The sequence below is a fragment of the Equus caballus genome, chromosome 16, assembly GCF_041296265.1.
Source record: "Equus caballus isolate H_3958 breed thoroughbred chromosome 16, TB-T2T, whole genome shotgun sequence".
Taxonomy (NCBI): domain Eukaryota; kingdom Metazoa; phylum Chordata; class Mammalia; order Perissodactyla; family Equidae; genus Equus; species Equus caballus.
The window spans coordinates 77,394,150-77,408,171 of NC_091699.1; the positions used below are offsets into that span (position 1 = coordinate 77,394,150).

A 14,022-nucleotide genomic window follows, 5' to 3' on the forward strand; every position below is an offset into this window, starting at 1 on the left:
ATGTTAAGTGAAATAAGCCAGCAAGAGAAAGACAATCTGTGTATGACTCCACTCATATGAGGAATTTAAAACTATGGACCAAGAACAGTTTAGTGGATACCAGGGGAAAGGTGGGGTGGGAGGTGGGCACAAAGGGTGAAGTGGTGCACCTACAACATGACTGACAAACATTAATGTACAACTGAAATTTCACAAGATTGTAACCTATCAATAACTCAATTAAAAAAATTTTTTTTAATGTAAAAAGAGAAATCTTTGCCTAATCCAAGGTCACTAAGATTTTCTCCTGTTTTCTTCTAGAAGTTTAATAGTTTTAGCTCTTACGTTTAGGTCTGTGATCTATTTCAAGCTAATTTTTATGTATGGGGCAAGGTAAGGTCTAAGGTTCATTTTTGTTTGTTTTGCATTTGGAAGACCAATTTTCCCAGCACCATTTGTTGGAAAGACTACCTTATTGGTTGTAATTACTGTATACTGTTTCATTGAATGGAGGTCCCATGATTTACTGAATCAATCTCATACTCATGGAGAGTTAGGCTGTTTCAAATCTGAGGCTGTAATGAACATCCTTGCACTTAAACGACAGGGCAGTTGAATGAGTATTTCTGTGGAATTTCTTGGTCAAATGACATGTGCATGCTAAGTGTCGTGGGTAGGTACCCCCAGATTGTTCTTCACTGTACACGCCCACCTACTAGGCCTGAGAGGGAATGCTCTAACTTTGATGGGCTTTATTGGTGTAAGCCTTTCACAAATCTCAAATAATTTCCTTCTGGACAAATCTAATAGCCTGTATTATTAGATTCTGAAAGATTCAGAGCCTTTCCAGGAGAGTTTGAAGAAAGATGATAATTTCTGCCTCGGTCAGTTAGGGTAACCTCATAAGAAACAGACTCATAAAATACAGGGTACATGGGAAGTGGAAATTTACAAAAAACTGTTTAATAAGTTTTGGGGGCTTACAAACACCTGTGCTGGGGCCTCCGCAAAGGGTAAATGTAAATTTACATCAGCAGTGACTCGCCCCCAGTGGCCTGAATGTGTCCATTCAGCCTCCTGTTTGCAGGCCCTAACTCTGGGCGGCCGTCTGTACACATTCCCTCTCACTCTCTCACCATACTCACCAAAGCCCTCCCTTGTACCAGGTCCATGCCAGCCAGCTGTATGTGCAAAGGCACAAAGGGGTGCTGGGAAATGCAAGTTGCTCAGTGTGGCTGGAGCATAAAATTATGCCACTTTTCCTACTTTCTTTTCATCCCACAATAGTGCGATTTGATCAAATTAACTGACATTGTTGAGGACCTATTAGGTGACAAGGACCGTCCTGGGGTACACAGAGCTCTCGGTCAGTCCTCCATCTTTAGGGAAATTAATACAGGTTAAATAGCAACACAAGGTGGTTTAGAGGCACTTCAAAACCAATACCAGCAGGTGTGACAGGCAGGACATATTGACATGATTTTTGTCAGTCATGAAATGTGTGTGCTGAGAGAAGGAAGAAGTCACTCTTGCTTTGCAGAAGAGGAAGCAGAGCTTGATGGTGAAAGTTCAGACTCTGGTACCAAGTTACTCAAGAATTACCTTCCTCCCAGGTAGACTGCATCTTCTCCAAGCCACCACAAGCCCACTGCTGGGGCTGTAGGTTTCAAGACTTAACAGGAGCAAGTCTGAAAATTTCCTGGTTGGGTTTAGCCAACAATCACAGGTCCTTCTGTTAAACATTTTGGGAGCAGGTAAATGGGGATACCCACTCTTTAAGCTGTCCTGTTAATTTTGAATGTAACCCAAGTCTATTTGTCACATTTTCAAAAGCTTTTCTTATGAACTCTGTATCAGTTAGCTATTGCTGCGTAACAAATCATCCTAAAACCTAGTGGCTTAAACAATAGCCGTGTTCTTTGCCCACAAATCTGTATTCTGGGCTAGTTTCTTGTAGGCAGTTCTTTAGCTGGTCTCACCTGGAGTCACTTCTGTGACCGCCATCATCTGGAGACCTAAATGGGACTAGATGATCCAAACTGGCCTCACTCACATGGCTAATGACTCATCTGAGATGGCCAGACAGCTGGGGGCCTTTCCCTGTTGCCTGTCCAGTAGTCCAGACTTTTTTATGTGGCAGTTTGTTTCCACGAAGAGGCAAAGGCAGAAGCTGCCAGGCTTGTTAAGGCCTCAGCCTGGAAATAGCACAGTGTCACTTGTGCCACACTCTATTGGTCAAAGCCAATCACAAGGCCAGCCCAGTTGGACCGGAGGAGAAATAGACTCCACCTCTTCTTGGGAAGAGCGGCATGGGCATACAGGGATGGGGGAGATTTTTGGTGGCCATTTTTGCACGTAATCTACCACTGCTCCCTGGGTTTCATTTTTGCTGTCTCTATATACAAATTTTAATTCAGCCCATGTTACTGCATTTAACCTTTCCAACAAACCTTTAAAAGAACATTGCCTCCATTTTATGATGAGAAAACTGAGGCTTAGAGAGGTCAAACAATTTGTCCACTGTCACAGCAGAGCAGAGAATCAAGCTGGACCGATGCTAGCGCTATGGAGTGTCGGCTTCTGCTGTGCCTTCCCCAGAACGAAGGTCGGTGCTCTTCCTCAGGGAGGCCCACCCTGGAGTCCAGTAACCACCAAACCATTTCCGAATTAACTCCCATGAGGTACGGGGAGTATGTTATGTTATGTAAATTAAAGCAAAGTGGACAACTCTCTGGATGTTTTAATTATTTTAGTAATCTAAGGATCCCTATAACAGACTTTATAACCTCTCAAGAGGTATTCATTTAAGGATGCAATACTTTTATTTGAAGAATTTTGTCCAGCCAAAGATCAAGTCTTTGATGCTATTTCTCCAAATATAGTTTGATAATCATTCACTCTTTCCTTTTATTTTGCTTTGCCTAGGCTAAAAGCTGGCAGCTTCTGGAGAAAGAACACTTTTTCATGGAGAAAGCTGTTTGGGAAAATCTAAACTCCCCCCTCCTCTTTTTTTACTGGATGATTAAAGAAAAATAATCCAAGGTCAGCTTTACATTTGTCACCCAGTGGGTGAAAATGTCACAGGCTGACCACGGAGGGATTTGTCTCCATGGAAATTCTGTTTTCAGCAGGAGAGTTGATTCCGTGATGCTGTAGACACCTCAGTGCTGAGCAGGTAGATGCCGATGGACAATCCATCAGGGACTCTATCTGCGCTTGAGGACTGCGGCCACTGAACATTTTGGACTTGGCTGCCTTCTCATCCCTCTTCCACAGCGGCTGATCTCAGTCTCCAAAACAGAAAATTCTCACATCTTAATTTTACTGTGGGCATTTGATCCAGTGCTTGAGATAAATATAACCCTGTGTAGTACGGAGAAGGTTTAATGGGAAATGGTTGGCATTCTTTCTTGGTCAAGGCCTGGGGAAAGGAGAGAGGGAGAGAGAGAGGGAGGGGGAGGGAGAGAGAGAGAGAGAGAGAGAAGGAGAGAGAGAGAGGGAGAGGCAAACAGCAGTGAGGGAGACAAAAGCAGAGATAAGCAAGGCTCCACGGCAGCCTTGCCTCCAGAACTTGACACTGGCCAGACCCCAGCCAGCATGGTTGTCCTGAATCCAATGACTTTGGGAATTTATCTTCAGCTTTTCTTCCGCTTTATCGTGTCGCAGCCCACTTTCATCAACAGCGTCCTCCCAATTTCAGCAGGTAAATGATGACCACAACTTTCCTCTCTTCCATCTGTCGGGGGCCGGGGAGGAAGAAAGATGGCTTTGCAATGTGTCCTGATATTTTTCCCATTCTACTGTCTGTGGAGGGAGGCTGGGGGCAGACGGTCAACCCAGCAGCGTCCTGTCACCCGAGCTTGTCTCAGAAGCCCCTTCTGTCCTTGTTCCAAATGGCCCCCACCCAGCTGCTCAAAACCAGAGACCCTTTACAAATGTCTTCTGCCTCTCCCACTTCTCCCCGTTTGCTGCATGATTTCATTTTGGTTGGGAATTGTAAGGAGCTTAAAAGAGACAGAGAGAAGCGCAAGTGAGAGAGAAGTGAATCCCCGACGTTTCTATAAATACATCCCTGACCCCTTCTGAAGGCGGCTTAACTCAATGGGGATGTGGTGGAGCGAACACGCCTCTGCCCCACTCACGCAGCATCCACCACCAGGACCATCCCACCAGAAGGAAAGGGAGTCCAGTTGATTCTCCGGGGGGCCAGGGGCTCCCTTGCAGCCTCGGAACTAGGTCTTCCATTTCTCCAGCCCTGTCTGCTTTCCTGTTGTGCCTTCTCTCCCTGGGGTGGGACTTCTGCCTTGATAAGGCAGCTGGAGGTCCCGGGAGAAGGGGGCTTTCTGGGGAGAGATGGAGGGGTTCCAGATTGACAGCCAGGCTTTGAGCGCGGTGTGTCCACCAGGTGTAGGGCTGGGCGATTTGGAGAAAGGGGCTTTTTCTGCCAGCCTGCCAACCTTTTCTGAGGGCACCAGGCTGTTGCCCTTGTCCTAACCGACCCAGAGCAGGGGGAAGTATCGGGTTACCCGCATGGCCTATTAAAACCTTTCTGAGGAAACTCAGATGCCTCTGGAGGGCTGGAGGGAGGCAGGCAGACCCCAGGCTTTGCTGCCTTGTCCCGTCACAGCCTCCCTCCGTGCACCTCAGCCACCCTTGGCTCTCCCCAGCAACGCCAGTTTCAGCCATGCCCTGCAACACGAATCTCATAACTACTTTAATGGAGGAAGAAATTTCACTCTCAGGGCCTTTGCTGGAAACACAGGCTCTCAGAGAGGGCACATTTCTGAATCCAGTCCCCGACCTCTCTCCATTCATAAAATCAGCTCATTGACATGTCGTGCTGCCAACGTTTGTGGGCCCTGAAGGAAGGACTCGGAGAAGGGCATGGGCTAATTATAAAAGTGTGAGGAACTGAAGACGGGGGGAAGAGAATTTGTGGAGAATACTGGGGTGGGGGGGGGAGTGAGAAGTGGGCAGGAAAGGTGGGTGTTTGTGCCACCATGGGTGTGTGCCAACATGCCCCTACAGGTTCAAGTTGAGAGCAGCAAGCTTCTGAGTGTGTGTGTCATTGTCCCCCTATTCAAGGGGGAAGCTTGGGAGTTGATTTGGTCTAACTTGGTGGTTCTTAAGCTTGTTTGGGCCATAGATCCAGCACATTTGAGAATCTGCTGAAGGCCCAGAACTTACGGTAACTTGGGTTTCTGGTCCAGCTCTGCCTCTGTGGGCTCTGACTTCTGGAAGACAGTTGACCTTAGACTGGAAGCATCATGTGGGCAGGGACTGCATCTGTCTTGTACATTATCACCGTTTCCCCAGGGTCAGAACAGTCCCTGGCACGTGGTGGGTGCTCAATAAATATTGGGTGACTGGATGAGTGAATGAAGGAATAAAAACTTTCTCATCCATAGATGGGGGTTTGCCATCATTTTGTGTCAGTTAATTTAGAGAGAGCCAAAATGGCTAATGAGTTCTGAAAGTTAGAAAGAGAAGAAGCTCTGATTTCCTCTGAACTCGTGGCCTTAGAGAGAGCCCTGGCACCGCTTAGACGTCTCTTGGTAAGCTTCTGTACGGTACCAGTCAGGGTAAGGCTCTAGGTAAGGCTGTGTATGGTACAGATCAAGGTAACAGCAGGAAAAAGCAACAGCTCAGATGGTTCTGATGAAAAAACTTGAATGCAGGGACCACTCTCAAAGGTGTGGGTGGGGTTAAGGGAACCACCAAGGAATGCTGAGCAATTAGCGGTGGAGGGAAGCCTTTGTCGCCCTGTGCTTGAAAGGACAAGACGGGGAAAGGGGCAAATGGATCCCAGGAAGATTTGCGACCTTGGAGGAGGGGCCCCTGAGCAGGACCGTTGATCACAGAGGGACCCAAAGCAGGGAGAAAGGGGAGAAGAAATACCCCAATCTCTCGCCTCCAATCCAACCACCTCTTGGCAGTGCCTCCCATTGGCCAAGCCCAACCTGAAGCCAGGGGGCGGGGGAGCCCCTTGATGCCGTCTATGCTGGTTGGCTCTGGGCGCAGAATGAAGGAAGGAGGGGAACGTGGGATAGCTAGCCCACACATCCATAGGCACTGCCTCGGGAACTGCTAAATCCGGATCTTCTGGCTGGGAATGTGGTCTTTAGACATTTGGCAAAACAATGAGGTAGACCCACGGGGAGTCACTAAGGTGACAGCTCAATAGAACAAAAAATACCCGCTTTCTCCTGGAGAGTCACTTGGCTTTGTCCCCTTCATTTCATCTCCAGGGCTTACCTGAGAGCCCAGTTCAGACATAAACGTATGGGGACTGTTCCCTGACACGGGAGAACTTTAATACTTTACAATGCTTTCCAACAATTCGATGTGAAATAGTCTACATTCGGAAGCTTGTAGATTTTCACTCTTCTGAAGAAGACAAGCCCTGTGCACATGGAAACAAGGGCCACAAGGAAGACCTTTTTATTCCACCCACCACCCCTTAGTGAGGGCCTACGGTGTGCCTGGCATGGCGCTGAGTGCTGCAGGGGACCCAGAGACAGGGGGGACACCACCTCTACTCTGGGGAACCCGTGGTCACCTGCTGCTGAAACACGGGCAGCACAGGCCGTGCACTGAGTACCCCAGAGAGGGCACTGATGGAGGAAGAGCTCCTTCAGGCCTGCGGGCTAGGCTTGCCTTCTCTCTTCAGCAAACACTGTATTCCAACAGTGCCCGACACAGCACCAGCTGTCTGGATCAGATGAGCATTACCTGGCAACACACTGCAGGTCTCAGAGGAGAACCTGGAAGGGCGCAAAAAGCATCCAAGAGGCCAAAGTTGATGATAGAAATCCCAGCACTAAAGCACATGCATTTGATTCACAGAAAACGAGCTCAGGCCCTTACTCCAAGCCGATCGACTCTCCCTTTGGGCACCTTGCTAACAGGCATGGAGAGCAGGTTTCTTGAAGGGTGCTGAATTAGCTGTAGCACATTAGATTGCGGGCGGGGGGTGCTGCTGCTTAAGATAGACACGTGACAACAACAAAAAAGACAGCTGATAAAACTGATTATGGGAAAAACGATAGAGAACGAGGGGATAGTTCTGAGATCAAAAAGAATAGGCTGGAGTTATTTCTGGAGCCTCCTTTCTGTGTGTAAGTCCTGAAGGCATCATTGGCTTCCAGCACATTGACTGGTTTCATTGAGATGGCCCTGAATGACCCAGGGAAGACTGAATTGTGTTCATTTTATTTTATTTCAGAGGGCAGATAAGTGTCAGATGTATTTTAGAATGATTTCTATTGAACATGCCCCTAAAATTAAAAACGTCGGGAGCCCGAACTTTGGTGTATTGTTTTGACCATTGTGGGTAATAAATCACGCTAACATTCAGTGGCTTAAACAACAAGCATTTATCACTGAAGTTCATGTGTTTGTGGGCCAACCAAGGAGCAGCTGATCTAGCCCGGGTTTGGCTGGCCCTGGCTGGGCTCACTATGGGTCTGTGGGTTGACTCAGCTCCAATATCCATCCACACATGTAGCTCAGGAGTTGTACAGTTTCTAGAATGTGGTGGCACAGACCCAACGACAATAATATCTATGGCAGGGCAGACCTTCCAGACATTTCAATTTATGTAATTCTCACTGCACTCCTGGGATAGGTGTGGGGGTCACTCCTACTTTTCAGATGAGGAAATGGAGGCTCAGAGAGGTTAAGTGACTTGCCCAAGATCACACAGCTGGTGTGTGGGAAAGCTGGAGACTGGAATCCGGCCTTCTGATAAGTGTGAGGTTTTTGCCAACGTAGACCAAATTTACTTATGGCCGTGGATAAATAGTGATATTATTAGCTTTTGAAGTCCTGCAGGCTATCCTCCTGTCCTCTGGAAACTCAGCTCTAGATTCTTTATTCTCCGTTCCCTCCTACCTTCTCCTGAGGATATCAGTGCCCAAGGGTCTTAGCAAAAGATTGAAGATTATTTTATACTAAAGTGTGTATGACTTGCCAGGGTTCTGGTTTATCTTTCCTTTGAAGGTATTTGTATTTTAACAGGGATTTAAGATCTCAGCTAAAGGATTCTCTAGAGAGATGAGCTTCATGCAGGGTATTTTGGAGGATGAGGCCTTCCTGGAGTCAAGGAAGGGAATACCACTTCACAGACATTCTCTTCAGCCATTGTGAATGAACCTACCCTAAACCCACGCAGACACATGCGGCTTCCTTCTTCCACCGTAGGATTTCTCAGGCAGGCAGGGACTCTTCAGATGAGATTTGGGTCCAGGTCTCAGGGACCAGATGGTGAGAAGACCTAAATCTCATTCTGCAGAGTGAGATCATGTAGAAGGATGTGGATTCTGTCCGGGTGCCGAAATCTCCTCCTGTTGGCCCCTGGGCTATGACCCACAGCAGGCGTTTTGCAGCCTATGGGACATGATGTCTGGCCCTGTGCGCCCCTGCCTGGAAGCCAGCCAGGGCTCCGCTTGGGAACCAATCATGTGCTTGGCAGTAGATGATGGGCCATTTATTTGCGTCTGATGCTGATCAGCTATTGTTTAATGTTCCATAATGCACTTCCCAGCCGTCTCCTCCGATTTAGCTCCACATATTTCCTCTGGATAATACAATCAGAGAGGGTTCTGAACTTAGAGGGCTCTCCAGGGGTCTCAGCTTTCCCAGTTCACCCCATCCCAAGCCTCTGAATAAAGCAGTGGACTCATCTCCAGCCCAGACAGAGAGAGATGGGATGTACGAATGGGGGGCTTTCCCTTCAGATACCCAGGGCCAGGCCCCTTCATTGCCCTTCGCCACACTCAAGCCTGCTTTCCTCAGATCCACACCCACCACTCCTGCAACCATATGAAACAATGCACTTCCAGAAGGAACAGAAAGCCCCTCTGGCTTCAGTGAGTCTCCAGATAAGCTGGTGCCCGGCTTCTGGAAATGCAGTTCACATTCTAAGTGCTACCGGTATTGCTCTTACAATTGGTACCAATGATCCCCAAACCTCTCATTTTGCAAAGCATTTTCACAGCTACAGCTGTATCTGCTCTTCACAGCGGTTCCTACTGTGTGGGGTCCTGGGTTTGAATCCTGACTCTGTTAGTTATTTGCTGCGATCGTGGGACGGTCACACCACAATTGTGGCGAGCCCCAAATTCTTCATCTAAGTGGCTAAACTAGTCTCTGGTGCACAGGATTGCTATGAGGATTTATTCGTTCATCAAACACTTAGTAAGTGCCAACTGTGTACCTGGACCTGGGGTGCAGCACTGAGCAGACAAAAATATCCCACCTCGTGGAGCTCCTATCGTCCCCTGGGAAGAACTCGTCCAGGCCGGCCGGCTGGTCCCAGGAGGTGAATGAAAGACACCTGCAGCAGCACCGCACCCCTATCCAGCCTCCCAAGCACCAGATCCAGGCTTTTGTTTAACCGTGTTCAGCCTTCATGTTGTACTAAAAAAACAGACAGAAAGATATTTTTTTTTTTTTTAAGATTTTATTATTTTCCTTTTTCTCCCCAAAGCCCCCCGGTACATAGTTGTATATTCTTCGTTGTGGGTTCTTCTAGTTGTGGCATGTGGGACGCTGCTCAGCGTGGTCTGATGAGCAGTGCCATGTCCGCGCCCAGGATTCGAACCAACGAAACACTGGGCCGCCTGCAGCGGAGCGCGCGAACTTAACCACTCGGCCACGGGGCCAGCCCCAGACAGAAAGATATTTTTAAAACTTGCTTTAGTTGGTAACTTTTAAGAATTGAGTGACTTAGTTTTTCAAAATGTATTTCTGATGTCTCTTGAAAAAAAGCTGTCTTGAAAACCAGGACAACCTGGCAGTCAGATATGGCAACGACTTTGGAATGGAGCAGCAGGTGGTCGCTCAGCCCCGGCTCCCAAGTCCCCACTGTGCCCTGTTGTCTTACACCTGGTCCACCTTCCTTAATCCACTCACCTGTCCAGCCCCATCTGGGCATGTGACTTTTTGGCCTCTGGGATCAGAAGCCCTGCTGGCTCGGATTTTGCCTCCTCCTTCTTTAACAGCCTTGGGACATTTTTCCTGAATTCCCAAGCTCTGCAAAGCTCATTTTGAAAGTCTATGTTCTAGATCAGCGGTTCTCGAACTACACCACTGGTTCTCAGCCCTGGCTGGACACAAGAATCACCTGGACTGCTTTACAGAAGCCCAGTGTCCAGGCTGAACAGATCAATTAACTCAGAATCTCTGGGGCATAGGATTGGGCCCACATAGTGTTTAAAGCTCACTAGGTGATTCTGATGACTAGCCAGGGTTAACCAGTCAACTAGAACTAACATCAGAATTACCTGGAAGGTTTGTTAAAATACAGACTGCTGGGTCCCACCTGCAGAGTTTCTGATTCAGCAGGTTTGGAGTGGGGCCCAAGAGTTTGCATTTCTAATAGGATTCCAGGTGCTGCTGATGCTGCTGGTCCATGGACCACTCTTTAAGAACCCTTGCTGAAGATCACCTCTGAGTTCTTAGATTAGTTCCTTGTGGCCACTCAGTGGTCACATTACCTTCTTCTTCAGTGTCAAACCTTCCTCTGCTCTCTCTTATAAGGATATTGTGGTTACATTTAGGGCCCACCTGGATAGTCTCCCCATCTTAAACTTCTAAATTTAATCACACCTGCAAAGTTCCTTTGCCATGTAAGGTAACATCACAGGTTCCAGGAATTAGGATCTGGACCCTTTGGGGCCATCGTTCAGTCTGCCGCAGTTACCTTTTCTCCTGAGTAGAGTGACCCAGGAGTGCTTTCTTTAAGTGACATCAGAATCAAAGGCGTATATACTGTCCTCATCTGGATTTCTCCCCAGAGCAGACCCTGAGCCCAGGATTTGGGTGCACATAATTTATTTGGGAGGTGATCGCAGAAGGGCAGCGAGACAGGGAAGGGAAGTCAGCGAGGGCACGATGATGAGCAGATTGCTGCTGTGGGCAGCTGGGGCTCAGTCCTACTGGGGACCTTGGGGAGACAGACTAAGATATCGATACACCCTCTCCTGGGGACGTGCTTGCCCCAGGCAGCTTCCACAGCTGGAGAAGCTCTCTGGCATAGTCACAAGTGCTTGTGGCAGGAGCTAGAAGCCCATGGGCCCAATGAAGCTGAGGGGTATGGGCAGGGAAGTGGCAACACCTGCTGTGGATTCTGTACTGTGAGAGAGCTGCAGGAACTCAGCTACCTTGCACTGAGCACTTTCTGTTTGCCAGACTCTTAGCCTATATGACTTCTAATCGTCATGACAATTTCACAAGCCATTTGTGCCCCCGTTTTACCAAAGAGGAAAGTAACATTCAGAGAGGTGCAGTCACTTGTCTGAGGGCACACAGTGCCAGGACCAAAATTCCAAATCAGGACTTTCTGACTCCAAAATCATTACAGAGGCAGAGTAGTCTGGTGATTAGGGGTAGGGCCTCTAGGTTCAAATCTGGTGTTTCCTTTAGCTTTGTGATGTAGGGCAGGCAAATTGTCCTGTGTGTGCCTCAGTTTCCCCATCTATAAAATAGGGTTAAAGGTAGGGTTTAACTCATAAAGCAGTTGTGAAGATTCCGTGGGCTAATTATGAACATAAAGTACTTAAAATAGGGCCTGGTATATAATATGTGATGTATAGACGTTTGCTGTCATTATTTCCTGAACCTCACAGTGTCTCTACACATGCCAAGAGGCCATAATTTCCCCTAAGATGCATTTGTGTTAAAAGGCAAAAGTCCCAAACAATAACTTTTTGCTTAAAATATTCAGTGAGTTAAGGCAGAAAGAGGTGGCTCGACTTTTATCTGTTTTGCGTCTATAAACCAGTCCCTAAAGCAGGGACGCGGTGACCAGGAAAGGAGGCTCTTCTCGGGGTGACCGGCTTTCCCAGATGGCTTTAAAAATACACCTGGCCCTATTCCATCTCCCAGCCTACGAGTGTTTAGCTCCATTCAAGCCGGCACTTAGGTCCCCATGGCAACCAACATAAGCACACGCACGAGGCGGGTGTTGGGAGCTAGCGACAGCTGACGGAGAGGCCTCGTGGCTGCTGAGGGCTTTGCACCGTGAACCAGCTGGGGTCTGAAAAAGAGAGAGGAAAGAGGAGAAGGAAACATGAATGCCAGTGGGACAGGCTCCTCCCCTGCTGGGCCTCCCGACTCATCCTGCTGTGCCGCTTACCTGGCCTTCTTGGCGTCTTTCTGAGAAGTCTGGAGAAAGCCCAGGAACTTTTCTGCTGCAGCTGGTAGTTCTTTCTTGGGGCACATGCTCCAGGAGGGACCTTTCAGGGATCTCAGACCTGGCATGTGGATTCTCAGGGACTCAGAGTGTAGGGGATGGGGCGATCATGGCCATCCTACCTATAGAAACCTACCTGCCTGACTGGGACTTTCTTACTTTCACATGACTAAGGTTTGTTCAAGTGTTTGAACTTGTCCCCTATGTGAGGGGCCTGTGGAGTGAGGCATTGTGGTTGAGGGTTCAAAGTGGCCTGCCCCTTTGTGCACAAACAGAACTGGCTCAGTTTCTGAGATCATCTGTTCTGAGGTGGACCTTATGAAGTGGCCCCCAAAAGTCTTCCAAATTCTCTGTGGTCATCCAGAAACCAATTCTCTAGCGGTGAGATTAATGTTCAGGGTTTAGGGGGGCTCCAAGCAAGGACAATGATCCTTTTCCCTCCTGTCCATCTTTCTGAGAGCTGTGTCGGGTAAGGTCATGGTAGGGCAAGTTAACAGTGGAGAAGATGAATGTCTTCTGTTTCCAGGGAGCGGCAGGGCCCTGAGGGAACCGTGTGGCTGTGGGTGGCACGTCCTCTACTCTCTGTGTCTGCCCGTAGAAAGTGAAGCGTGGGAGGCCGAGATGGCTGTCTGGACAATTTGGGCCTTGGAGATGTTTTCCCCAAAGTATCTGAGGTACATAGTTGCTACTCTTTTTTTCTTCACTTTTGGGAGTCAGCTTCCCCGCCCGCACTTCCTCCACTGGGCAGCCCTGAGAGTAAGAGTGCGCCTGCCCGACAGGTGTGGCGCTGGCCACATGGTGATTGCTGCTAAGGATCTCTGTTCAGGCCCATCTAGAAGCAGGGTTGACAGTTTGCCTGTTTACTGATGTTCTTTGAGAGGTATCGCAGTGCAGCAATAAGGCTCTGAGGTAAAATTTGAGAAACCTGGGTTATTTCTCTAGACCTGCATTAACTTCTGGGACATTGTGTAGTATTGTGTTGGACCAGCCATTTGCTCTCTGTGAGACTCAGTTTCCTCATCTGTAAAATGAAGGGATGGACCGGATTTTAAAGATCCCATTAGCCATAGACTTTCTCTGGCTTTGAGGCTAACAAGTTGCTTGCTAATTTACAGAACTCACACCTGCACAAAGAAGGGTTCTTGGCACATGTTTCTCCTCTGAGCATTGACACCTGAGAATCCATGATGTGAGAGTAAAAGGCGTGGGGTTCACGTTCGGATAGCTCTGGACTTGAGTGACAGCTTTGTGACCCACTAGCTGAGTGATCTTGGCCAAGTGGTTTAATTTCTTAACACCTCAGCGTCCTCTGTAAAATGGGGACGATAAGAGTACCTGGCTCATTAAGGCGGAGAGGATTAAATGAGCTCATGGGTGCAGAGCTGTGCAGTGCATCTGGGACACTGTTAAGCTCTCAGTTACTGGCTGCCACCATTATTCCAACTGGTGGTGAGAGAGCTGGAATCCAGGCCACTTCCTCCTCCTGGGATGCTTCATTTCTGCTGTAATCCCACCTCCTCTTATTCAGTGGCTGCAAAGATTTGCTCACGGTGCCGAAGATTCCAGTTCCAGAATTCAGAGTCTCCCTCAAAAGCCTGAGGCTGAGCGGGGACATCACAGCACATGGGCGTTGGAATCAGAGGTCCGGGCTCAGAAGTTCCATGGGACCCTGAATGTCAGAGCCTCAGTTTTGCTTACCTGGAAAAGGTGGACATTATAGCAGGGAATTCAAGGGGTTGTGTGAGGATCAAGGAGAAAGCATGGGAGGGACCAGCTCTGAGCCAACAGAGTGCGTACTCAGGAGTTGTTGTCCCTTGAGGGGCAACACTGAACTTTCACGAGCTGGA

The 14,022-nt window shown here is 48.4% G+C and overlaps 1 protein-coding gene across 2 annotated transcripts in view; it reads left to right on the top strand.

Annotated features, from left to right (window-relative positions):
* The first annotated feature begins 3,142 nt into the window (after positions 1-3,142).
* COLQ (collagen like tail subunit of asymmetric acetylcholinesterase) overlaps positions 3,143-14,022 on the top strand; it is a 57,504-nt gene continuing 46,624 nt past the window's right edge. Inside the window, exon 1 of one of the 2 annotated variants that reach the window (XM_001496422.7) lies at positions 3,143-3,682. In XM_001496422.7, the coding sequence (XP_001496472.4) occupies positions 3,373-3,682 (310 nt within the window). In that variant the 5' untranslated portion in view covers positions 3,143-3,372. The remainder of the gene's footprint in view (positions 3,683-14,022) is intronic. The other variant, XM_070238132.1, reaches the window with a different exon arrangement.